This window comes from Prionailurus bengalensis, chromosome C2 (genome assembly GCF_016509475.1).
Source record: "Prionailurus bengalensis isolate Pbe53 chromosome C2, Fcat_Pben_1.1_paternal_pri, whole genome shotgun sequence".
NCBI classification, from domain to species: Eukaryota; Metazoa; Chordata; class Mammalia; order Carnivora; family Felidae; genus Prionailurus; species Prionailurus bengalensis.
This window is the reverse complement of record NC_057350.1, coordinates 5127371-5154937: the sequence shown is the minus strand read 5'-3', so window position 1 is coordinate 5154937 and position 27567 is coordinate 5127371. Positions and strand designations below refer to the sequence as shown.

General features: G+C 42.5%; 1 protein-coding gene across 1 annotated transcript in view; it reads right to left on the bottom strand.

Moving 5' to 3' along the window:
• The window catches only part of DSCAM (DS cell adhesion molecule), a gene marked incomplete at its 5' end in the record, with an annotated part of 763637 nt that overhangs the window by 620486 nt on the left and 115584 nt on the right, over positions 1-27567 (bottom strand). The window contains one exon of the mRNA XM_043595968.1: positions 11254-11571. Coding sequence (XP_043451903.1) covers positions 11254-11571 — 318 coding nt within the window. The remainder of the gene's footprint in view (positions 1-11253; positions 11572-27567) is intronic.

Below are 27567 nucleotides of genomic sequence, written 5' to 3'. Positions count from 1 at the left end.
CACAATGTCTAGCACACAACCGTTTTATTCACTGATCTCTCTGATCGCTGGCAAGGGGAGCTGATCTGAACTACCTTAGGCTCAAAGACAAGACACCTTTGAAGACATGACTGCTTTGGAACCTGCAAGTGGGCTCTGGGAAGGGCACCTCAACCTCTTCCTCTTTGATTCTGGCTTCACCCTTCTCCTCTTCCACAGACACGCTTCCTCTGGCTTTCTGGTTCCCATGGAGGATGGAAGGTGCCCCACCCACCTGAAGGTCCCCAAGCGTCCTGAGGATAGATGGACACTCTCTCAGGACTTCAATTTCAAAATCAGAAAGCAGGGAAACCAATGAACCAGACTGGTTGGCTGCTCCCCCTCAGGACAATCACCTGTCACCAGAGGCTCAAGACTTTTTCGAGTGACGTGGATGCCAAGACATACTTAAGAGGCTTCCTGTGGGCTGGGCACAGAAGCACGGAGGTGCCCACCGAACGTGCAGTCCCTATCAGCTACTGTTATTCTATTAACATCAAGGCAACTCTCTCAGGTGAACAGATCAGCCAGATATTAGTACTTGCTTTGTCTTAAAACAACCTGATCAACATAAAATTAGGATACGATAAAAGAGCATGTTTACTGACAAGTTTTGATGTGTGTATACACCTATGAGGTCACAACCAAGATAAGGAACAGACCCATCACCCAAAAAGTTCGCTTGTTCTCTTTGCCAACCCTCCCTCCCCACCCACCCCCCCTTTTATAGGCTACCACTGGTGTGCTTTCCATAATTACAGACTAGGTGACACATTTTAGAGTTTTATATAAATGGAGTCATACAGTGCACACATTTTTATCTGGCTTCTTTCACTCAGTATAGATATTTTGAGATTCCTCCCCTGTTGCTGTGTTTACCAACACAGCACTCCGCCCCTCATCTGTGGTTTTCCTTTTCTTCATGGCTTCAGTTACCTTCGGTCAACCGAGGTCTGGAAGCACATGATCCCCCTTCTGACGTATCATCAGAAGGTCAACGGTAAGCCGAAGGCTACATCACGATGCGTACTTCACTCACCCCATCTCATATAACCTCAGAGGCACTTTATCATCTCACGTCACAGGAAGGGGGAGGACACTATAATAAGACATTCTGAGGGAGAGACCATATTCACATAGCTTTTATCACGGCACATTGTTTTAACCATTCCGTTTTATCACTTTTGTTGTTCATCTCGGACTGGGCATCATTTATAAATGAAACTTTATCACAGAAATGTACGTATAGGAAAACACACAGTATACGTAGACTTTGTTACTATCCGTGGTTTCAGGCATCCACTGGGCATCTTGGAACACATCCCCCGTAGATAAGGTGGGGGGAGCTCTGTAATACATTCCTTTTCACCCCATTTTACAGCTGAACCACAATTTGTTTACTCAGTCATCTGTTGATGGGCTTTGACCCATTTTGGGCTATTACAAATAAAGCTGCTATGAATATCCGTGTAAAAGTTTTGGCTTCCTGGATTTGCTATGTGTTTTAATTTATTGATTTTTGACTCTGACTTATATTATTTCCTTTCTGCTTATATTAGTTTTAATTTGCTCTTGTTTTCTTGTTTTAGGATAGAAGTCAAGATCAGTACTTGAAACAATCTTTAATTTCTAATTGGGGTTTTTTAAACAATAAATGCCCCCCCAGGCACTGTTTTAGTGGTGTCCCCCAAATTCTTTCTTAGATACTGTGCTTCCATTTTCACTCCATTCAAAATACCTTCTGGGGCACCTGGGTGGCTCAGTCCATTAGGTATTCTTGGTTTCAGCTCAGGTCATGATCTCATGGTTTCGTGAGTTCGAGCCCCTCATCAGGCTCTGTGGCACAGAGCTTGCTTGGGATTCTCTCTCAAGAATCTAGGGAAGAATCTAGGGATTCTCTCTCAAGAGTCTCTCTGCCGCTCCCGCACTCATGCTGTCTCTGTCTCTCTCAAAAATAAACTTAAGGGGCGCCTGGGTGGCGCAGTCGGTTAAGCGTCCGACTTCAGCCAGGTCACGATCTCGCGGTCCGTGAGTTCGAGCCCCGCGTCGGGCTCTGGGCTGATGGCTCAGAGCCTGGAGCCTGTTTCCGATTCTGTGTCTCCCTCTCTCTCTGCCCCTCCCCCGTTCATGCTCTGTCTCTCTCTGTCCCAAAAATAAATAAACGTTGAAAAAAAAATTTTTTTAAAAAAAATAAACTTAAATAAAAATACCTTCTAGTTTTCCTCCTGCTTTTTCTTTTACACCGACTATTTAGAAGTGTGTTATTTAGTATCCCAGTATTTGGGGATTTCCTGGAGTTAGTGACTGCTAACTTAATTCCACTGCAGTCAAAGAACATATTTCATATAATTTTATTTTTAAAAAATTCATCTGAGGGGGGCCTGGGTGGCTCAGTTGGTTAAGCGTCCGACTTCAGCTCCGGTTGTGATCCTGTGGTTCACGGGTTCATGGGTTCCACATCAAGCTGTCTGCTGTAAAAGCTCGCTTTGGATCCTCTGTCCCCCTCGTTCTCTGCCCCTCCCCCACTCATGCATGTGCTGTATGTCTCTCAAAAATAAATAAACATTAAAAAAAAATAAAAAATCCACCTCGGACTTGCTTCATTTCCCATAATATGGTTTGGTAAATTTCCGTGTGACCTTAAAAAGTGTGTGTATTGTGCCACTGTTGGATTCAATGTTCTCTATTTAAACGTCAATGTGGTCGAATATCTAACACTGCCCTTCAAGTATTCTCTATTCTTGCTGATTCTGTCTACTGCTCCTTAATAAAAAAGGGATATTGAAATCTCCAATGATAAAGTTTGACTTGTCTGTTTCTCCTAGAAATTTTACTCGTTTGTTATTTAAATTCAAATTAGTTAACATACGACGTAGTCTTGGCTTCAGGGGGAGAACCCAGTGATTCATCTCTTACATAGGACATCCAGTGTTCATCTCAACAAGTGCCCTCCTCAATACTGATCAGCCATTTAGCCCATCCCCTCACCCACCTCCCCTCCGGCAATCCTGTTTGTGCTCTGTATTTAAGAGTTTCTTATGATTTGCCTTCCTCTCTGTTTTTACCTTATTTTTCCTTCCCTTCCCCAATGTTATCTGTTGTGTTTCTCAAATTCCACATGAATGCAATTATATGGTATCTTTCTTTCTCTGACTTACTTCGCTTAGCATACTACCCTCTAGTTCCATCCACATTGTTTCAAATGGCAAGATTTCATTCTTTTTCATTGTTGATTAGTTTTCCATTGCATGTGTGTGTGTGTGTGTATGTGTGTATGTATATATATATATACACACACCACCACATCTCCTTTATGCATTCATCAGTTGATGGACATTTGGGCTCTTTCCATAATTTGGCCATGACCGGTTTTTACTTCATGTATTTTGAAGTGCTGACATAAGGGGCATAAACATTTAGAATGGTCAATATCTTCTGAATTAAATGACTCTTTTATATTAGGAAATGACCTTTAGCCCTGGTAATATTCTTTGCTATGAAATACACTTTGATATTAATGTGCTTACTCTAGATTTCTTCCGATATTTTTGATTAAACATATTTGACTTGATGAGCGTAATACATATTTTCCCATCCTGTTACCTTTAACATATCTGCATCTTTATATTTAAAGTACATTTCAGGGTGTCTGGGTGGCTCATTCAGTTAGGCATCTGACTGTTGATTTCAGCGCAGGTCATAATCTCACAGTTCATGGGATTGAATCCCCTGCTAACAGTCTGCTTGGGATTCTCTCTTTCCCTCGCTCTCTGCCCCTCCCCACTCATATGCACTCTCCCTTTCACTTTCTCTCTACCAAAGTAAATAAATATTTTAAACATTTTTTTAAAAATAAAGGACACTTTGGGGCGCCTGGGTGGCTCAGACGGTTAAGCGTCCGATTTCAGCCAGGTCACGATCTCGCGGTCTGGTCCGTGAGTTCGAGCCCCGCGTCATGCTCTGGGCTGACGGCTCAGAGCCTGGAGCCTGTTTCCGATTCTGTGTCTCCCTCTCTCTCTGCCCCTCCCCCGTTCATGCTCTGTCTCTCTCTGTCCCCAAAATAAATAAACGTTAAAAAAAAATTAAAAAAAAATTTAAATTAAAAAAAAAATAAATAAATAAAGGACACTTCTTTTAAACAGTATTTGAATCTAATCTAGCAATTGCTGCCTTTTAATTCGGATAATTATAACATTTATATTTAATGTGAATATTGGTATGGTTAGGTTTAAATTCATCATCTTGTTATTTTATGTCTATTTTCACCATCTATTGTTTCCTCTTTCCTATTTTTTAATTATATGTTTAGCACTGAAATTTTTTTGAGTCATTCCATTTTTTTCCTCCTTGATTAGCTTATTAGTCATAATTCTCTGTTTTGCTATTTTAGCGGTTGCTGTACATCTTAGACTATACATTTGTAACTTATCACAATCTATAGTCAGGTGATATTATACAACTTCACGTATAAAAAAATAACCTTACAATATTATACTGCCACATTTCTACGCCAGGCCTTAATGCTATTAATTATCATCCATTTTATTTAGACATATGTTACAAACTCCACAAGTCATTATTATTATTTTTGTTTAAATAGTCAGATGGTCTTTTAAAAGATTATAAATCTTTTATAATCTATTATAAATACCAAAAAATTATGATTTAAAGCCATCTACAGATTTCCAATGGCATTTTTCACAGAATCCTAAAATTTTTATGAACCATAAGAGCCCATGAATGTCCAAAACAATCTTGAGAAAGAACAAAGCCAGAGGTATCATGCTCCCTGATTTCAAACTATACTACAATGCTATAGTGATCCAGAAAGTATAGTACTCACACAAAAACAGACACATAGATCAATGGAATAGGACAGAGAGCCCAGAAATAAACGCATGCATTTGTGGTCAATTAATCTATGACAAAGGAGGCAAGAATATACAAGGGGGGAAAGACAATCTCTTTAATAAATGGTGCTGGGAAAACTGGACAGCCACATGCAAAAGAATTAAACTGGACCACTTTCTTGCACCATATCAACACACTAAAATCAACTCAAAATGGATTAAAAACTTGAATGTAAGACCTAGAAACTCCTAGAAGAAACTCCTAGAAGAAAACATAGACAACACTCCTAGAAAAGGGAAAAAAAACACAGGCAGTAAGCTCTTTGACATTTGTCTTAGCAATATTTTTTTGGACCGGTCTCCTCATACAAGGATAAGTAAAGCTAAAATAAACAAGTGGGACCACATTGAACTAAAAAGCTTCTGCAAAGTGAAAGAAACCATATCGAAAATGAAAAGGCAACCCACAGAATGGGAAAAGATATTTGCAAATCAAACATCTGACAAGGGTTAATACCCAAAATATATAAAGAACTCACAGCACTTAGTATCAAACAACAGCAAACACAAAAAAACAATCTGATTAAAGATTGGGAAGGCATTTCAAAGACATGGAGATGACCAACAGGCATATGAAAAGATCCTCAATATCATTAATCATCAAGGAAATGAGGTATCACCTCACACTGCTCAGATTTTCTATCATCAAAAAGAAATAGTAAGTGTTGGCGAGGACATAGAGAAAAGGGGACCCTCATGGCACAGCCACCAGGGAAAACCGTACGAAGGTTCCTCAAAGAGTTTAAAGCAGAACCACCATACAGTCCAACACTTCTACTTCTGGATGTTTCTCCGAAACAAAAACAAAACACCAGTTCAAAGAGATATATGCACCCCTATGTTCCCTGCAGTGCTATTTACAATAGCCAATATATGAAAGCAACCTAAGTGTCCACAGATAGGAAGATAGGGAATATAGGGGGAGGTGGGTGAGTGTGTGTGTATGAAACAGAATATTACTCAGACATAAGAAAAATGAAATCGTGCCATTTGCGACAACATGGACAGATCTAGAGGGTATTGTGCTAAATGAAATAAGTCAGAGAGAGACAGCACATCAGTTTACTTATACGTGGAATCTAAAAAAACAAAACAAAAACAAAAAAAATAGAACAAATGAACAAACAAAACAAAACAGAAATAGACTTATGGACACAGAAAACAAACTGCTGGTTACCAGAGCAGGGAGGTGAACTAGGTAAAGGGGATTAGGAGGTACAAACCTCCAGTTATAAAATAAATAAGTCACGGGAATATCATGTAAAGCACAGGGAACAGACTCAATAATATTGTAATAACGTTTTGTGGTGATGGGTGGTAACTAGACTTACCAGGAAGATCATCTTTTAATGTGTAAAAATATCAAATCACTATGATGTACATCTGAAACTGATAGGATATTGTATGTCGGTTATACTTTAATTCTAGAAAAACGTAATTTCTTTACCCATATAGCTACCATTGTCATTCTTCTTCCCTTCCAGTAGATCCAAGAACCCATCAGGAGCCATTTATCTTATGATTGTAGAACTTCCTTTAAGATTTCTACAAGCGCAGGTCAGCTGCTGATAAATTCTTTCAGCTTTCGTGTGTCCAAAAAAAAAAAAAAAAAGCCTTTATTTCACCTTTATTTTTGAAAAATACTTCTACTGGGCATAGATTTCTAGATTTACAAATTACACTCCCTTTCAGTATTTTAAAGGTGTTGCTTCTCTGTCTTCTCACATTGATTCTGAAGGGAAATCTGCTGCTGGTCTCGTATTTATTCTTCCCTGTGTAACGTGTCTTTTTCCTGGCCATTTCTAACATTTTGTCTTTAGGCTGGTCCTGAGAAATTGGATTCTGATGGGCCTCGGTGGAATTTTCTTCGTGTACCTTGTGCTTGGGGTTTGTTGAGCTCCTTGGATCTTCAAGTTTATGGTTTTTATCAAATTTGAAAAATTTCAGCCAGTATTTCCACTCTTCATCTATTTTGTCTGTTTGTTTTCCCATCCATTCCTTTGGGGACTCTGTTTGTATACCAAGCTACCCGAAATAAGGTTTTCACTTCTTTTGGAATAGATTTTATTTTTTAGAGCCATTTGTAGGTTTACAGAAAACTTTCACAGAAAGTACAGAGTGTTCCCATACACTTTCTTCACCCCACCCCTGCAGTCTCTCTCATGGTTAGCAAGTTGCATTAGTGCATCAGTGTTATACGTTTGTTACAATTCGTGAGTAGTATTAATACATTGTTATTAACTAAAGCTCATAGTTTCCATGAAGGTTCTTTCTATGCTGTACAGTTCCATGAAGAACGTCATGTAGGGGCGCTTAGGTAGCTCAGTCGGTTAAATGTCTGACTCTTGATTTTGGCTCAGGTCATGACCTCACGGCTCTCGTGAGTTCGAGCCCCACATTGGGCTCTGTGCTGAAAGTAGGGAGCCTGCCTGGGATGTTCTCTCCCTTTCTCTCTCTGCCCCTCCCCCACTCACACTTGCACACTCTCTCTTCTCTCTCTCAAAATACATAAATACTTAAAAAAAAAAAAAGAATGCCATGTACCCACCATTAAGGTATCATCCAGAATGGAGGCATCACTGCCTTAAAAACGTCCTGTTATCCACTTATCCATCCCTCCTTTCCTCCCCTGGAGCCCCTGGAAGCCACTGATCTTTTTATCGTCTCTATAGTTTCACCCTTTCCAGAATGTGTATGAGTGGGAATCACACAGTTTATAACCTTTTCAGATTGGCTTCTTTCACTCAGTGAGACGCATTTAAGGTTCTTCCCTGTCTTTTCAAAACTTGGTAGCTTGTTTCTTTACATTGCTTAATAGTATTCCATGGTATAGATTCACCATGGTTTGTTTATTGTTAAAGAAAAAAATTGCAATTATTCTGATGCTTGTTAAAATGTAAAGGAAGACTTTATTCAAGACTGTTGTAATAGGACTCATGACTATTCCAGCAGGCTCGGAGAGAAATTTTTCTCAACTCCAAATAGAGCGAGGAGAAGTGGGGTTTTCTAGCCAAAGGGCAGAGTGCGGGTCTCAGTAGGAGGAAGATTTACCAAGAGGATACATCAAGGCCAAAGGTAGGACAGACTCACACATCAAAGCAAGAGTGAGGAACTTGATCAGAACTACGAGTGGCCAGATGTCAAAGGGAGGGGAGGACCGAACAGTAGGAGTTTTACTAAGACTGGGCTGGGGGAGGGGCGCCTGGGTGGCTCAGTGGGTTGGGCTTCCGACTTCGGCTCAGGTCATGATCTCACAGTTTTGGGTTCGAGCCCCAGCCACAGTCAATGAAGGAGGAAACAACCACTAGAATTTCTTTGTACTTGCCCAAGGCCATACTGCTAGGGGCAGTATGGGCCCCTGTTTGCTAGGGGCCAGGGGCGGGCCAGGGGAAGCATGCTGCATTCTGCATCCTGTCCTTGGAACAGAAAGGGGAAGAAGGTCTTTGATGTGCAAGGTGACCGGCCTTGCAGATTCATGTGACATGATGATAGGAAAAGGTAGGATAAAACAGGCCCAGAGGGGAGGATTAGGACCTGAGGTGGGTGGGGGGGGGGGGGGGGAGTCCTATTTTGGAAAAATGCTGGGAGTATCTGACCACAGAAACCCCCCTCCCCGACCCAGGCGTAAGGTTCCTCGTTTCCTTCCTTTCTCGAGTACGTTCTTGCTCAGGTGCTGGGATTCGTGATGTAACAGACCCACCTACTCCCCCTCAGGTTTCCCTCAGGAATGTGACAAGAGACCTAACTACGGTTACAGGCCACCCCTCATACAATGGAAATGAGCCAATCAGGAAGGGACCACCCAGCACCCAGAGCCGTGAGGCCCATAAGGGTGGGACCTGAGAGGGGACGAGGGGAAAGGGAGGGGGGAGGGCTGACCGGAACCTTCTACGACAAGGATCCTTGCCTGTGGTCCTGGGGCATTCACTTTCAAAGGGCCCCTCTCTGTAAAGAGAGCCTCCCTATTATCCTTACTTTTTAATCTTACAGTCTAATAAACTTCTGCCTGGAGCTCATTTTGTGTCCACTTCATTCTTCTAAGCAGCGAGACTGTGAATCCTGGGTACTGACGTAAAAGCTCCTGCAACATGACAGAGGAACCATCCCGCTTTGGTGACACCAACACCTAAGTCAAAGTCACTGAAAAATGTGAAGAATGAGAAATCCCTGAACCACCAAAGGAGGGATTTTGAGGCCATTTTACCTAAAGGATTACTCCGCGAAAATCCCAGCCCCAATCCAGAGGGACACTGAGGCACGCAGACCTGAGATGAGGCACCACCCGGGGGGCCAGCCCCCATTCTGCTCAACTCTACCCTACACCTGTCACTGGGTAGTGTCACCGGTCACCCACCACCTGCTCTTGCAAACGGCCATCCGGTTCTACACGAGCATCTACATAAAAATGGGGAAACCAGATTTTCAAGCATCCAATAAAAAAGGCTGAAAGACCATCACAGTCATAACGTCTTCACAACAAGAAGGAACGTCAAATGGGAAAATAAATTGCATTTGGGCAGCGTGCCTGTCCATCTCGTGAGTCCACACTGAGGCAGCAAACACACGTCTGTCTGCTGCACGTGTACTCAGGACGATTCGATGTCGGGAATACGCGCGCGTGAACAGCAAGAACGCACTTCTGCAGAAGTGGAAGGAACAGCCACCAGACAAGGCGATGCGATTTCCACCCCCCTGACACATTCAGTGGCACGCAAAAGCAATCGATTCCATGACGAATTTCAAAAATGGCAGTTATACAGGAGTAAGCACTTAATTCCTTATCTGACAAGAAACCCAAGGCAGAAACAGCGGATTAACACACACACACACACAAGCATAGCTGTTTGAAGTCCCAGGTTCGTCTGTAAGTGGCGCTTTGTAGGCTCTAAATATGTTTCTGTAACACATCATGAACATTGTCAGCCTGTCAAGTAAAAGGCACTCCCTACGTCCTCCTGACTGTCAGGTTTAGAGGTCTCCCTACAAATTGCGTTCGCTTTATTTTAATTATTCGGGGTATCAGCTTTTCATATCTGCTGATTAAAGCCCATCGTTTCCTTCCTTTCTCGAGTACGTTCTTGCTCAGGTGCTGGGATTCGTGAGCGTGTCACAGAGATCAAAACAGAGTTGGGAAAATGAGTCACTAGCAGAATGAACTGTAGTCTAACGTTTGATTGCTTACATCAAAGAGATCATATGCAGGGATGCAGAAACATCTCATAATTTGCTCATGTTGCAAAGCCTTCAAGAAGCATCTCCTCACTTGCCACAGAAATTATAACCAGGCTCCCCCAGCTACCTGGGGCCTAAGATAACAACCAGAGCCACCTTCTCTTTGCCCTGACATTGTATTGTGTCAGTCTCCTGTATATGTGTAGGGTAAAGCTTAAAAAAAACCTAAAATGCTGGTTGCTAACTAGACTCTAGCTGTGAGTTAGTTTTTCGGGGCTTTGTTCAATCTGTAAAATGACACAATATGTCCTGTATGTGTAACTTTTTTTATGGTCTGTGGATCTCAGACTGTATTCCTGGGCTGACCTATAGAAATGTAATTGGGGCATCTGGGCGGCTCAGTGGGTTCAGGCCCCACCTCGGGTTCTCTGCTGGAGACCACTTCGGATCCTCTGTCCCCTTCTCCCTCTCTCTGCCCCTCCCCTCCCTTGAAAATAAAATAACGTTGATATGTATATATATATATGTGTGTGTGTGTGTGTGTGTGTGTGTGTGTGTGTGTATGGTATTAAAAAGAATACAACCAATTCAGGATTTATTCATTGACAATATTCCAGCAACCTGTGACACAGCGAAAAAAGTTTAAAATGCTCCTTTTTTAATTTCACGAATACAAGAATATTAGACCTACTGTGTGCTTCATTTCCCGTTACATCACACCTTGAGGCCAAAGTGCCGTTCCACTTCAGCTCTGTGTCCCTCCTCTCTCCCCTTTTCCTCCCCGCCCCCACACTGCCTGCCTCTAGGGGAGGAAAGAGCAGAGACAGGGCAGGAAGCAAACACAGTGGACTGGAGACACTGAAAGTCCGAGTCAGAGTATCAATCAGTCAAAACACAATACGTCTGCAGCTTGAACTTCGCCCACTTGCTATCGCTAATTCCACGTCTTAGCTCCAGCGACACAAGGCATTTTGAAAGCCCGTCAAGGGATGCTCTGACGTCTCAAGGAAGCTGTCAGGAGTGCCGGAATGATCCGACCACAGGGTTTTCATTGGTCCTCAGCTGATGATGGTTTCCTGTCTGTCAACACCCACCTCCCCCAGCCCCCCCCAAAGCAGGCACAGAAGGAACAAAGCAGAGGAAACGTACTCACCAGCCTTGATGTGGACATCCTGACTTCTAATTTTCCCTGAAGGATTTTCAGCTGTGCAATAGTAAGTATTATCATGGATTAAGGTACTAAAGCTTGAAGGAGGGAAGGGGAAAATCTGGAGAGTGCCGTTGGGGTGGACGTGGCGGATCCCGGGGACATCGTAGATCTCCTCGCCCGTTGCTAGGTACCATCTGAGAGACACAGGAGGGATGCCTGCAGCGGGGCAGGGCACCAGGGTCCCCGTGGTGCTCGCAAACACTACCTCTTGCAGAGATGCATTGACAAAGTAGAGGCTGGAGTGAAGGTCCTCACTGAAAACTACAAGAAGACAACACAAGAATCGGTCAGGGAGGTGCACGCTCTGGACTTGGCCTTCAATCAGCCTGGCCTCAGAAGGTCGTTCTGATAAACGATCGCCAGGTTTGACTACAACGAAACCATTCAAAACTGCTCAACTACGGACACAGAGGCCGGTACGAACAAATAAGGCGTCAACATCATTTCACACACTCTGTACACAAACTGCGAAGTTACCCTGGACCTTAACTTGTGACAGGTTACTTACCAGCCCGTTCCCCACACCCTGCTCTGTCTCCACAGGAGTGACCACTACTGGGAATCATGCTCTGTGTTTCGTATTCCTCTATTGTTTGTCTCCCCCTCTAGAACGTAAGACCCCTGAGGAAAGTGTCATGATTCGCTCACACTGTCTGTCACCTAGAGTGCAGAGCTTGGCAGCCAGCGGGCGCTCGATTAGCACAAGCTAAAAGGATGAAGGACTGGATCCAGCTGCTAGGACTAAATTGCTCTGGGTGGGAGGCACACGGGGACATATTCTCGAACGAAATCAGTCACAATTTTTCCCAATGAAAATCTACGTGGGTATGTAAAACGTTTTTTGAAAAGCACAACTGATTTTCTACAAATAGCACCAAAGCAATGGTGCACTTGTTTTTAATTTTTTTACTGTTTATTTATTTTTGACAGGGAGAGAGCGACAGAGCATGAGCAGGGGAGGGGGAGAGAGAGACACACACAGGATCCGAAGGAGGCACAGAGCCCGACGCGGGGCTCGAACTCACGAGCTGCGAGATCGTGACCTGAGCCGGAGTCGGACGTTTAACCGACTGAGCCACCCAGGCGCCCCTCGACAGGGCATTTTTTACTCAAAAATGGGCAGCGGTGATAATGAGAACTTTGAGAGCTGTATCATTCAATCCCACCGGCCCATGGCAGCTTCCTCTTCCGGTCCATCTGCCCACGTGCCGTATGCACCTCTATGATAATTCTACGTAATAATGCGAATACATAAACCATGCAATTGTTATAGGTTATGCTTCATTCTCTTAACACTGTTTCATATACAAGATTCCATATTTCTATTCAGACCTTCCAAGTAAATAGTGGATGCACATTTTATATAACATGATTCTGTGAACTGTTTTCCTGATCTTAGTTATTTAAACTGTTTTCATTGCTACGAGTAAGATATCTGCAAACCTCTTCACACATAGTTGGCTTTTTAATTCATTTACTGAGTGCCTATGTTGCACTCGGTAACCAGTAGTCACAGAGTGTCACTTCCATGAACAAAGAGAACAACTTCTAGAATCCAAAAATTAACGAAAGGTTTTAAAACGCTGTGAAGACCTACCTCGCAGACATTTGTGCTTCTGTGTGACTTTCTTTTTTAAATTTATTTATTTTATTTATTTATTTATTTTTGGGGGGGACAGAGAGAGACAGAGCATGAACGGGGGAGGGGCAGAGAGAGAGGGAGACATAGAATCGGAAACAGGCTCCAGGCTCTGAGCCATCAGCCCAGAGCCTGACGCGGGGCTCGAACTCACGGACCACGAGATCGTGACCTGGCTGAAGTCGGACGCTTAACGGACTGCGCCACCCAGGCGCCCCCTGTGTGACTTTCTAAAAACAAACGCACTCTTCGTCACATATTCACGCGAGAAAAGACGCCCTCGACGCCTGGAATCAATCTCACTGGGCACAGATGAGAGTATCATTTACTGAGCGTCTATACCATCCCAGGCAATGCTGTGATCCTCAAGGTGTTCTTTTAGTCTTGTGAACAGGAGCTCTGCCAGGAGAGTACAGGCTCCACTTTATGGAAGAAGAGGCGGGGATTTTGTCACTTGACCGTGGATTCAGGGCTAGGAGCTCACAGAGGCCAGATTCGGTCTTTCTGATGAAGATTTACTTTCAGCATATGGCTGCCTTTCCTCTATAAAGCCAAATCCCGGAGAAGCTGTGTTTAGGACATTCAGCATCCCCCAGGTAGCTCATCTGAACATCCACCCGCTTCCTGCTGATCTGTCTCAGCGGAAGTGTCCACCAGCTTGCCCACGGGAGCCAGTGCTGACTACTTCTGAGCTGAGAAAAGAGGGGACACCGTGGAGGAGACACCACGATGCCAGAAGATGGTGGAGAAAAAGCCACTTGGTAAAAGTGACAGACTCACTCAAAGAGAAGACAGGCAAAGGGGGGGGGGGTGTTCATCAAGTAGTAACTTTGATGGCTTCCTCTCCCAACCATAACTAAAATCTTTAGCAATGCTCCATAAATCAGAATATGAAAATTATTGCTAACTAAGAAATTGGCTCAGATCGGAAGCACAGTTAATAGTTAAACATTACAGCTTTCAACTCAAATAAAAATGCTGACGGTAGCACGGTGATTTTACATTTGAGCTTTCTAGGAAACTGACATCACCCCAAACACGTTGTTAGGAGGGAGGAAACTGTCACTCTCTGAGGCTAATTAATTCCACCAGATTCTTTTTTGTTCCCACCCCACATTACTCTTCTGTCAACTGGATTTAGGTAATTTGAACTAAATAAAATTTAGTCATATCTGAATTCGTTCTCTTGTCTCACGAAAGTTAGCCTTGTTAAGAATAGTCTTTGAACACATGAATGTATGTGAGAAATATTTCATATATAAATGTGAAATTATTCAAATGCCTGCAAGAAAAAATGCAAAATAAATGTTTAATCCTAGTATAGTTAAGGAGATAAGTGACCCACGGGGGATTACTGTCACTTCTCCTTACATTTTTAAGGTATTTCACTTTAGTCTTTGTATTTCACACCACTGGGTTTAATAACGTAACATAAACTCATTCTCTAAGATACACATCATATGGCCACAGGCAAAAGAAAACCCAAACTACATTCCAGCAGCTTCTGTTTCTTCCATCTAAGGGACCATCCATCTGCTTAAATAATAGTACTTCATTTTATAGCATGCTGCACGTACTTTAAATACAGCAACATTTGCTCCCTCCAGTAAGGGCACAGGCGATCTCGCTGTGAATTACGTGCGTGTGAAACTTCCCAGAAACCAACTGCAGTTTAATAACAGAAAGCTAAACAAAACATTTGGCATAATCTCGCTCCAACATTCAGCGTATAAAATCCCGGGGTACGGACACCAAGGATGCCGAAGGAAGGGGCTTTGGAGGATTGGTCTTTCATGTACAGATTTCTCCACGTTTTATCACGTTATAACAGATGGCATAAGCAGGGCTCCAGTGACAACAGAAAGAAGAATGTTACACTAAAAAGAAAAAACTAAGTCTACGTTGCTTTCTTGAAAATTCAGATCTGGCGAGGTGAAGAGACATGAAAGAAAACAATGGCTCATTCGTCCAGGGGGTACCACGGTCAGTAAAGAGACGGATGAAAATTCTTTGCTGAGCGCTGTGGCAGAACTACTCACGAAACGCTACGGATGCATCGATGAGAGAGACCACCCCGACCTGGGGAAGATGAGGCCAACTCTCAAGAAGAGAAGCGGAAGGGAGATTCTAGGCAGGGGGCATAAACAAGTTAGGACACGGAGTCAATCACAGGCAGGAGAGAAGCGAGAAGATCCCGGATAATCGGAACTTCGGGACAGAAATAAGAGTGATGCACAATGTGAGCGAGGGAACTTGAGAGTCTTCAGACCCACTCACTCTGAACACACTCACCCATCACCTACTACTGGCCTCGCACTGTGCCAAGGCCCGGGGACACTGCCACCAAGGCTTGGAGGGTGATCTCAGGAAGCTTCCATTTCAGATACTTGTTATAAAGTCTAGATCCTAAGTGATATCAGATCTCATGCTAACAAGCATATGCTTAATTCTGCAGGCCACAGGAAGTCCCGTCCATAGGTATATACCCAAGAGAAATGGATACACGTGTCCCTGCAAAAACCTGTGCACAGGTGTTTAGAGCAGCATTATTTACAACAGCCAGGTGTGGGAACAGCCAGCACGTCCATCAACCGAAGAACAGATAAGCAAGATCTGGTACGTCCATTCAGCAGAAGTTTCTCCAGTAATGACAAGAAATGAAATACTGACACCTGATACAGACATGGATGAGCCTTGGCGACATTATGCTAAGTGAAAAAAGCCAATCACAAAGGGCCGCGTACTCTGTAATTACAGCACATGAAGTCTCTGGAAGAGAGAACTCTACAAGGACAAAAAGAAGGGAGTGGTTTCCTTAGAGCTAGCGGTGAGGGTGTGGGGTAACAGGGTGGTAACCTTGGGATGCAGGGGCTCTTTGTGAGGTCATTCAAAAGGTTTAAACTCGACTTTGATGAAGGTTGTACATATCTGCAAACTGACTAAAAACCACTGAATTATACAAATGGGTAAATTTTATTGCATGTGAATTACATCTCAAGAAAGCGGTTTAAACAAAAATAGAGAAACAGTGAACGTTTTGATGCAGGGCAAGCCATTTTCCAAATTGTCGTCTTAGAAAGTTAACACTGGGCTTACGAGGAGCGGAGGCTGGAAGTCCAACTAGGCTGCTGCGGGGGTGGCCGAGACCTGCGTGGTCATGGGTGGGGTGAAGGGAGGAGAAAGCCTATATGAGTGTGTCTTGATGTGACCCCGCCAGAATTTGTGGGCAGGGCCATGAAAGGAATGTGAAAGAGGAAGAGGAAAAAGTCATTATGGTCAGAATTCAACAGCTCATATGCCTGGTCGCGTGGTGCCCCATGAACAAAAACAGAGAACATACAAGGCAGAACGGAGGTGGGCAGAGAACACAACAATGTCAGTTTTACTAAGGTCAAGGGGGCACTGCCTTTGGGCCACTCAGTAGTGAGGTGGGAATAGGGCTCTAAGTCCCCGGCGAGAGATGCCATAGTCCAGGAAACCGAAGCTCACCACTGGCTGAGACATACCAAGGAGAGTGGGACGAACAAGGAGATACAAAAACCAGAGATAGGGTGGTGCGGGGTGGGGGGGGAGTAAAATAGGCAAGGGGGACTAAAAAGTACACTTATCTTGATGAGCACTGAGTAATTCGTACAGGGAAGTGTCGAATCACTGTATTGTACACCTGAAACTGAGGGAACACCACACGTCAATTACACTGGCATGAAAATTTTCAAAATAAAATAAAAGTTAAAAAAAACCAACAAAGAGATGGATCCTCAGGGACAGTTAATATACAAAAGGTGAGTTGCACAAAAGATACCTGGCCAAAGACTGGTGTGCAAAATACATAACGAACTCCTACAAACCAGTAAGAAAAAGAGAATCCAATTACAAAGTAGAAGGCTTGGAGAGTCACTTCACAAAAGCCATTATATAAATAGCCGATATGCACAGGAGAAAATGCTGAATGTAACTAGTCAACAAACAAATGAAATTAAAAGCATAAGGAGTTAGCACTAAACAGCCTTCTGAATGATTAAAGTGGGAACGACAGACTATATATATTGAGGGGCTCAAGGACATACAGCAATCGGAACTTCTTACGGTGCAGATGGGGGTGGAATCTGATAAAATCATATTTTGTGGAAAACCGGTCACCGATATCTCCCGAAGCGGAACATATGCATATCCTATGACTCAACAATTCACCTGCAAGGTGTTTATCCAACAGAAATGTATGCATATCCTCACCAAAAGAGCACACCCTGGAATGTCCCTAGCGACGCCATTTGTTAAGAGGCCCAAGCTGGAAACCACTCAAATATCCACCAACAGAAAAACGGGCAAATAGAGTAGGATGTATTTGTACACTGAATCACCACATAACCGTGAGAATGAACAATCTATAGTTACAAAACATATATAAATCTCACAACCATAATGCTGAAGCAAAGCAAATAGACACAATAAGAGTACACGCTGTATTGTTCCATTTATATCAAGCATAAAAATAGGAAACACTAATCCAGAATGTTAAGAATCACAGGTCAGCTGGGGCTCCTGGGGGGCTCGGTCGGTTGAGCATCTGACTTCAGCTCAGATCATGATCTCGTGGTTCAGGAGTTCAAGCCCCATATCGGGCTCTGTGCTGCCAGCCCAGAGCCTGGAGCCTGCTTCAGAGTCTGTCTCCCTCTCTCTCTGCCCCTCCCCCACTCACTCTCTGTCTCTCTTTCTCTCTCAAAAATAAATAAACATTAAAAAATTAAAAAGAAAAAAAGAAATCACAGGTCAGGGTGGGTCTAGAGAATGAAAGGACAGGGTGGCATCCAGCTGCCAGCTGCATACATGTTCTTGATCTGGGTTCTGGGTACACTGATGCGCTAAGCTAATGAAAACTCCCTGAGCTATACGCTGTGATAGGTACACTTGTATGTATATATTCCATACTTCATTAAGAAGTTAAATACTTTGGGGGCGCCTGGGCGGCTCAGTCAGTTAAGTGTCTGACTTCGGCTCAGGTCATGATCTTGCAGTTTGTGAGTTCGAGCCCCGCGTCGGGCTCTGTGCTGACAGCTCGGAGCCTGGCGCCTGCTTCGGGTTCTGTGTCTCCCTGTTCCTCCCGGCTCGCGCTCTCTCTCTCTCTCTCTCTCTCTCTCTCTCTCTCTCAAAAGTAAATAAAGATTAAAAAAATTTTTTAATAAAAAAAAAAGTTAAATGTTTTTATTTTTTTATTTTTTATTTTTTTTTTTCAATGTTTATTTATTTTTGGGACAGAGAGAGACAGAGCATGAACGGGGGAGGGGCAGAGAGAGAGGGAGACACAGAATTGGAAACAGGCTCCAGGCTCTGAGCCATCAGCCCAGAGCCTGACGCGGGGCTCGAACTCACGGACCGCGAGATGGTGACCTGGCTGAAGTCGGATGCTTAACCGACTGCGCCATCCAGGCACCCCTTAAATGTTTTTAAAGTAATGAAAAAAGAAAAAGCCATCATGAAGATAAAGAGGAAATTATGAAATCAGGAGCCCAAATCAGAGAGAGAATGATGCCTTAGAAAGAAAAAGACAGTATTTTAGGAAGTCAACCAGTTGTTTTCAACAGTGGCAACTGCTACAGAGAGATCAGAAAACATGAGAACCAAAACAGACCATTAGATGTGCAAATTGGATATATTCACTTTGAATGGAAATGCCATTTTGGACTGAAATACGTTTACTGATTCTACAGGAATATGCCAATGAATGTGCTTATTAGTAAAATGAACTGCTTCTGTAAAGGTCTCCCAAAATGAAAAGGGATATAACTTAGCCTTAGGTAAATATTATCTAGAAAGCAGAACTCTTCACTGATTCACAGACTACAAAATGTTTTCATGCTTGAATAAATGCTTTGAAATTTAGTGTCGTCTTTATCAGATGATCTGAAAGCAGATAAATGAATGGTCTCATAATGACTTGAAAAGCATTCCAAACTTCCATAAACTAATTTCAAGTCAGGCTCTAAAACTGTGCTCAGATGGTATATGCATTTAACGCTAATGTATTTCAATTATTCTATCTATTCCCCAGCATTGAAGCAATGGTGAAATTGTTCTCATGAATAAATGTTGGATAAAACTTCACAGTGGTATAAAACTTTTAAACACAAAATTCTGTTTCTACCCATGATAAAACAAAACAAACGAACCAAAAGGCCAGGAACCAGATTTGCCCTCTCACAAGTAGACATTCAGGTGATACAGAACAGTAACGCACAAAAGAAGGGAATAAACAAACAAGGTGGGCCCCAAGTGCCCAGCTTACTGCCTGGAGAGAGGTCCCAGATCCTCCCAAAAGGAGGAAACCCAAGTAGAACTTGGTGGAACTTTGGAGCTGAGAAGCACAAATGTGAGGTGTGGGGAGGCCAAGGCTGCCAGACTTACAAAGCAGAGAGAAGGAAGTTGCACAGATGGGGAGATCAAGAGACCCAAAGAAGTTTTCCTTGGATGAGTCTTCACACACAGCCTTAGCTGTGTATGGACGTTTGCATGTGTGTGAGGAAACGGCCAGTGCTGGATAAGAGACACCAGAGAGGAACAGGTGGAAAAGCTGTGAAATTCACATGGAGGAGGGACCAATTCATATTCTTGCCAGCCAGGGTGGAAAGAACTGACATATGGGATATCAGATATCAGATAAAGTACTTAGAAGTGTTATCAGCGTAACAGTGGGGGCCAAATTAATCATAACAGAGCCTAAAAGGGATCCCAGAATGGATCTCAGAAGGAATAAAATTGATTCCAAGGAACTTAACTGCCCAAAAAAACACATTTCAATACTAGTTAATGGAAAAGAACAAAATCTAATCATCGATAATGTAAGATTTTCAATGTCTGGTATTCAGTAAAAAATTGGACACAAGCAGGAAAAGATGATCTATTATCAGGAATAAATTGATTCAATAGAAATAGACACAGAAACGACAGATGACAGAATTAGCAGGCATAAACATTCAATAGCTATTATAAACAATCTCCCAACACTTTCAAGACAGCAGAGAAAAGCAAGGGCATATTGATGAAAAGAAATGGAGGCTATACAAATAGCCGAGATGAAACTTTTGGAGATTGAAAATATGATACATGGAATTAAAAACATGCAAATGGAACGAATAACAGAGTAGGCCTTGCAGAGGAAACTATCAATGAACCAAAATTGGAGCAGTAGAAACTAAATAAATTAAAAAGCAAAGGAAAATAGCCTTAAAGAGCATGAACAACAAATCGGTGAGATGTAGGGGCCATATCACATGACCTAATATATGTATAATTGGAGTTCCAGAAGGAGAAAGTGAGACAGAACATTTTTTGAAAAATTACCATCCAAATTTTTCAACATTGAATGAATCCTAGAACTCCAAATATCCCATAAATTCAAAGAACCCCAAACAGAAGAAACATGAAAAAAAACCACACCATGACACATCATAAATTTCTGAAGGCTGATGATAAAGAGAAAAATCTTAAAAGCAGCCAGATTTCTAAGTAAAATACACACTACATACAGAGTAAAGACAAGCACGATGACTGACTTCTCAGAAACAGTGCAAACCAGAAGACAGTGAAGCAAAAAATTAAAACATTATTTAAAGAGAATAAAGAAAAAAAAAACCCTGCCATATAAAATTCTACACACAGCCCAACAAAAAAAATGAAGGCAAAATAATAATGATTTTTCACATATCCATAAGCTAAGAGAACTCCATGACAATAGATCAGCAATTGTAAGAAATGTTAAAGGAAGTCTTTTGGGAAAAGGAAAATGCCAGATAGACATTTAGGACTTCACAAAAGAAATGAAGAGAGCCAAAAGATAGCAAGTATGTAAGTAAAAATTTAAAAAACCATATGTATTTACCCATTTATAGAAAAAAAATCAAAAGACAATTTACTGTTTACAGCAAAAATGATACTAATGTATCGTGGGGTTTGTAACATATATAGGGATAAAATGAGTGAGGATAAGAGCACAAAGGCAGGTGAGAAGAGGGAAATGACAATCTACTGCTAGAATTTCTTCTGCCACACACGAAGCACTAGAATAGCATTGGAAACTAGGCCATGTTAGTTTCAATATGATAAACCCTAAAGCAACCACTTAAAAAAAAAAAAAACAAAAGGTAAAGCAAAACAAAACTTAGATATTAACCCATTAGAGATAAAAAATGTGATCATTAAAAAAGTACTCCACTAATCCAAAAGTAGACAAGAAAAGGAAAAGAACAGAGAACAGATGGAATAAATAGGAAGCAGGTAACAAGACAGTAGATTTAAATCTTAACAACTGACGTTCACATCACATATAAATGGCTAAACGGGGGCACCCGGGTGGCTCAGTTGGTTGAGTGTCAGGCTCTTGATTTTGGCTCAGGTCATGCTAAGCACGGAGCCTTCTTGGGATCCATTCTCTCTCTCTCTCTCTCTCTCTCTCTCTCTCTCTCTCTCTCTCTCTCCCCCCCCCCCTCCCCCTCACCCCTGCTCATGTCTCTCTCTGTGAAATTAATTAATTAATTAATTAATTAATTAATAGCTAAGCACTCCAAGTAAAAGGCAGAAATTGTCAGACTGGATGAAAAATCAAGACCTAACTATACATTATCCAGGAGAAATTCCTTGTAAAATATGACGAAACAGGTAGATTAAAAGGATAAATGAAAATCCCATGTTAGCACCACTGTAAAAAAAAAAGTAGTGAAAGCTGGAAGAACCGGAATTGGAGAGGAGGTGGAGGAAGGGGAACCCTCGTGCACCGCCTGCAGGAACGCACACTGGTACAGCCACCGTGGAAAAGAGTACAGAGGCTCCTCAACAGAATTACCCTACAATCCAGCAATTGCACTACAAGGTATTTACCCAAAGGATACAGAAATACCAATCCAAAGGGATACATGCACCCTGACGTTTACTGCTGCATTATTTATAATAATCAAGATACTGAAGCAGCCCAAGTTTCCATAGCTTTAGGAATGGATAAAGCAGATGTGATACATACACACACACACACACACACACACACACACACACACACACACACACAAATCACACAATAGAATATTACTCAGCCATCAAAAAGAATGAAATCTTGCCACTTGCAATGACATAAACGGAGGTAGAGAGTATTATACTAAGTGAAATAAGCCAGTCAGAGAAAGGCAAACATCATATGATTTCACTCATATATGGAATTTAAGAAACAAGGTAAATGAGCAAAGGGGAGAAAAAGAGAAAGAGAGAGGGGCAAACCAAGAAACAGACTCTTAACTACAGAGAACACACTGATGGTTACCAGAGGGGACGTAGGTTGTGGGGGGGTGGGGGGTGAAATAGGTGATGGGGATTAAGGGTTACACTCACCGTGATGAGCACGGGTGTTGTATAGAAGTGTTGAATCACTATATTGTACACCTGAAACGACTATCACATTGTATGTTAACTAACTAGAATTTCAATACAAAATTTAAAAAGAAGACAATACAAAATTTTCGTAGGATTTGGAGCAACTGAAACTCTCATATATGATGGTGGGGATGTAAAATTATACAATGACTTTGGAAAACAGTTCAGCAACTCCTAATAAATTTGCACACAACAACATTTCTTTCTTGTGCAGCGCTAACCTCCATGGGGGTGGCCTCTCAGTGCTTTTTGTTGAGATTGGATCTGCCTTCTTTTATTTTGACGGTAATACATTATGCATAGAAAAAACTCAATCTTACCTCACGCTGATGGTTCCCTAGAGTCCGGCCACGCTGGACTTCCCACTGCCTTGGGTCCCCAAGCGTCTTCCCTTGTGAGGGACAGCACAGATCCGGGGCCCTTTTGCTGGGATACTTTTGTTCATACTTTGAATACGATTCATTCTTTGAATCTCAGCTTATACATCAAGTCCTTAGAAACGTGTTCCTGGTCTTCCACCTCTCAGAGTAGACCCGAGGTCCTACCTTTTCTTTCTACCTGATTCGCTCATAATTCTTTTCTTCGTCGTTTGGTGTGTACCCCACACCGAATTATAATCCACAAGAGGGGCACTGCATACACGCGATGCAACTTATTCCCATTCCCTGGTGTACTGACTAGTATATAATAGAGGCTCTCCAATTGTTACGGAATGAATAAATAAATGTTCAAAAAGAAAAATATTATGACTTTCATACTGTGTGAGGCCCCCAAAAATCTTTTTAAGGAACAATATTTAATCTGTATGTCATATGCATCATCTATTATGATCAAAATTCCATTATATAGATGTCAAGGGACAATAAGAATGAGGAGCTGAGAGAAAGAACTTCTCAGATATTATAAGAACACGTTTATGAGGTTTAGCTACCATGTGTAAAAGGGTTCTTTTTATCCAATATTTGTACCGATTTTTCAAAAGGAAAAAAAAAAGTTCAATTTTGCTATGTATTTTACAAATCTCTGGAGGAAAAAAATAAGAAAAATGTTAATGTTTTTGCTCAGAAAATGTCTCGGTATTGTTCGCAACATCCTTCTAGAGAAGTATTTCCATATGTGCAGAGGGAATTCATTTAGAGATAAAGTCTCTCCATCCCTTTAGATGGATGACTGTCACTCTCAGTAACACTGCTGGCAGTTAAATGTACATTTTTAGAGGAGAGCACAGACACCGTAATGAATTGTATGTATGTAGTTTGCTATGTGCCAGCATTTACCCTTAAAGCTCCAAGTTCTCCCACAGGCATGAAAGCGGCCAGTGATTGAGGAGGAGCAGAAGGCACTCCGGGAATTACGATCACAGAAATACAGCACGTGCATCATCCAAAACGATGTAAAGGACTCGTCAGCATTTGGCGACACGTGGGAACAAAGGCGGGAACAAGAATAGCACAAATTAATTTAAAAAGTATGGCTGCAGACTCATACGAGGAATTGGAAATTAAGAAAATCCTCGGGAAAGAAAGAGTGGGAAATAATGATGCCTCATAACGATGCTGACAGAACTGTTTCCTGAAGACTGAAAGACTTGGAGAGAGAGAGAAAATACTACAAAAACGAGCGGCGTGTCCAAAAGCACAGCGATGTGAACCAGAAGCAAACAGAACAGCAAAGCAATAAAATAACACTATCAAAGGGAGGGGTGAAATGAAATTAACTGAGGCCAACTGAATTACCTGCCGTGTGATTAAAGAACAAAATAAATTAAAGCCAGAGATTGCAAGGGGACCCCAACAGAAAACTGTAAAATCTAATTCCAGACGTGAAACCTTAAGCTCCAGTATTAAGTGAAAGCATTGAAGTGTAATGACCAAAAAAAAAAAAAAATTCTTCTTAGTTAATTTCATCGTTCAGCATCACTTTCTTTAGCATCACTTTCCATCATTCAGCATCACTTTACCGAGCTCAGGGCCGCTCAATTTTCCATTTTGCTCTGGCCTCGGGACTTCCATAAGCCTACTTCTTAGAGTACTGTATTCTTCCAGGTAATTCACAGGTTTCCTTCATGTTCCGGTAATCAAATGAATGACCATTCCAAATACTGAAAATGTAGCCTAAGTGGCAAGTGACAACACGATTTTTCAATTAGAAGGATTCTCAGAGGATTGGCTCTAGTCTAACCTGGCCCCTTCAGTTCAGCAGCCTGCTCACTGGCTTCCTTTCAGGAGACTTTCTTCAGCTTTCTCCAGTATGTTACGTCACGGACAACTCACACCACCACTGCCAACTCATGGCTGCCACCATCTTACCTCCTTCTCCTTGTCCTTAGGATTATGTACAAATGTCTTTCCTACCATTTGAGTAGAGTTTCAGGAGCAGGATGAATGAGCAGTGACGGAGTATAGACGTTCAGTTGCCCTGTCTTATCAGCAATACCTACTATCTCCAAAGCAGTGATGGGAGGAACCAGGGTCTGGATTCCAGGTATGATACACCTCTCTCTCTTCCCACGTGACACTGGGGAATATTGCACGGAACTCACCTGCCTCCATCATCATCTGAACCTTCATACCCGCTGATGTCACTTTTCTCACTTTTTTGCCCTTGCTTCACCAAGATATGGCTCGTTTATGTGACTTTCTTCATTGCTCAAACATTTATACCACGTATGCAACAAAGGGGATGTTATCATCCTTGTACACCATCTGCTTACACAGCACTGAGTACAAAGATAATGCAGCGGACACTTAAATATGACTCAAATCAGAGCTCCGTTGATGGAGAAAGGCATTTCTTTGGACCAAAGGTGCCATCTTCCTTGGGATTCTCCATCATTGAAACCTGCTGTCTGACGTGGAACAGTATGAAGGTGATATCTTTCACCTCTGAACCTTGGTGTGCCCATTTATAGAAAAAGTCATGGGGTGGACCTAGAAATCTACACCCAGGGTATTTGAGCAAATAAACAAAGACATTTTTAGATAACGCAAACTCAAAAAATTTTACCTCTCCTGCACCCTATTCAGAAAGCTACTAGAATGAATAAAGCAGCAAATCAAGGGAGAGGAATATATGACGTACAGAGGAAACCGAGACTAAAATGCAGGTGAGGAATTCAAGAAAAGCAGTTTCCAGAGAGACAATGATTCCAAGAGAAGGGGCGCCTGGGTGGCTCAGTCGGTTAAGCGGCCGACTTCGGTTCAGGTCATGATCTCAGTTCATGGGTTCAGGCTCTGTGCTGACAGCTCAGAGCCTGGAACCTGCTTTGGATTCTGCATCTCCCTCTGTCTCTGCCCCTCCCCTGCCCTCTCTCTCTCTCTCTCTCTCTCTCTCTCTCAAAAATAAATAAACATTAAAAAAAAACTGTAAGATTCCCAGTTAACAGTGGTAGAGTGGAAACTAGCCCAGACTCCTGCAGGAAAAAGGCTCCCAGACATGTTTCAAAAAAAAAAAATAATAATAAATAAGCATTCAAAGACCCTGATGTATCGGAATGTATTAAAAGGAGTACTTAGTCCTGTTGGAGAATTTGGGGGATGATTTAGTTACACATGCCGTGAAGACTAAGTAAACAAAAAAGTCAGTGATTATTAATCCCAGGGAAAACACAAAGCTATAGCAGAAAGGAAAAGCGTTCATAAGGTGCTATGTGGCTCAGCTGTAGCTAATATTTACATGGTTATAATAATGTAAACCCTAAATATTGATTTAACCCAAAATGGTAATATCATTATACGAGAAAAGTAGGAGAAGATGGAGAGGGCAGCCATTCATAGTCCATAAAATTAAGTTAAATAGATATCTAGCCCTCAAAAATTAAGTATTTCAGTGTAAACAGAGCATTTGAAAATACAGATCTGAATACTAGGAGAAAAAAAGCTTAAACAGGAAAAAAAAATACAGAAAGCAAAGTCAGTAGGTGACTGTGCTTCTAGAGAGTGTGTTTCATTCCATCACATGAAGCAGCAGCCCTAACCGACCCTTACGTAAGTGCATCCTCCCGTGTACAAACCGATTCTCACCCCGTATCGGCCAGCATGGAACCTAACAGCCCCCCACGGGCTCTGAATGACGGAACGTAGGATACAGGAATCCCACCACCTACACAGCTTTTATTTGGGAGGCTCAAACACTTAAGACTTTAGGGGGTGGAAATCTGTTGACTGGAACTCTGGTAAATTGTTGCTCTAATTTCCTGGTTCCTTCCATCACACCCCTATTCTGGGATCCACCATTCGGAACGTATCACATTCATGAAGCTCTCTGGCCATCCTCCTCTTCCCACGTGATTCTTTTTCACATTTGTTAATATTTCAGAAAGAGATAAATTAAAACCGTAAAGGATACGTACAAAAAAAAAAATAGAGCTGTAAAATACCTGCTTTTGAATAAGAGATCTAAGGTCCATCCATTCTTAGAGGTGCCGGGCCCAAACCTTTCAATGTCCCTCTTTTTCTGAGTCCTTACATTCGCTACATCAGGAGGTCTGTCAGTTGAACCTCCAAAATGTGCTCACCTCGCCATCTCTCCTGGCCATCTCTCCTGCCACCTCCCTGATCCAAACCACCTCCTCTCATCCTTGTCCCAAGGATGCCCCGTGGCTCTCTCGGCATCCACTTCTGCCCCCTACAGACTCATTAACCCATCAGCCAGAGCGATCCAGGCGAGCCCATCAGGTCATCGCTCTCCTCTGCTCAGAACCCTGCGGGGTCTTCATTCTCTGGCACAAAAGCTTCTATTTCCCTGTGATCCATACTCACTGTTCCTTCTCTGCTGTCACCTCCTACTCCTCCCCCTTGCTCCTTCCACTCCCGCCTCTAGTCCCTACAGCGTGCCCGCAGACTCCTCCCTCTGCCTGGGATGCTCCTCCCGCAGAGAGCGCAGGGCTGGTTCCCCCCACCTTCTCCAGTGTTTGCGGAGCCCCTCCTCATCGAGGCTTGCTCTCACCCCGCACTCCGCCACGGTGAATACTCCCAATTGCCCTCATCTGCGGTCTCTCTCCACAATGTTGATCACTTTGTAGCACGCTGCCTAATGTACTTATTCGTTATAGTTTTTTATTATCTGTCTCTCCCCTTCCTTAAAGTTTGAGTTTCTAAACGGTCAACACTTGGTCGGTCGAATTCCCTGATAGATCTGTGACCCCTCCAACAATTTCGAGCGGGGAGTCGAATCCCGGGAAGTGCTTCTTGAATACGTGGCTG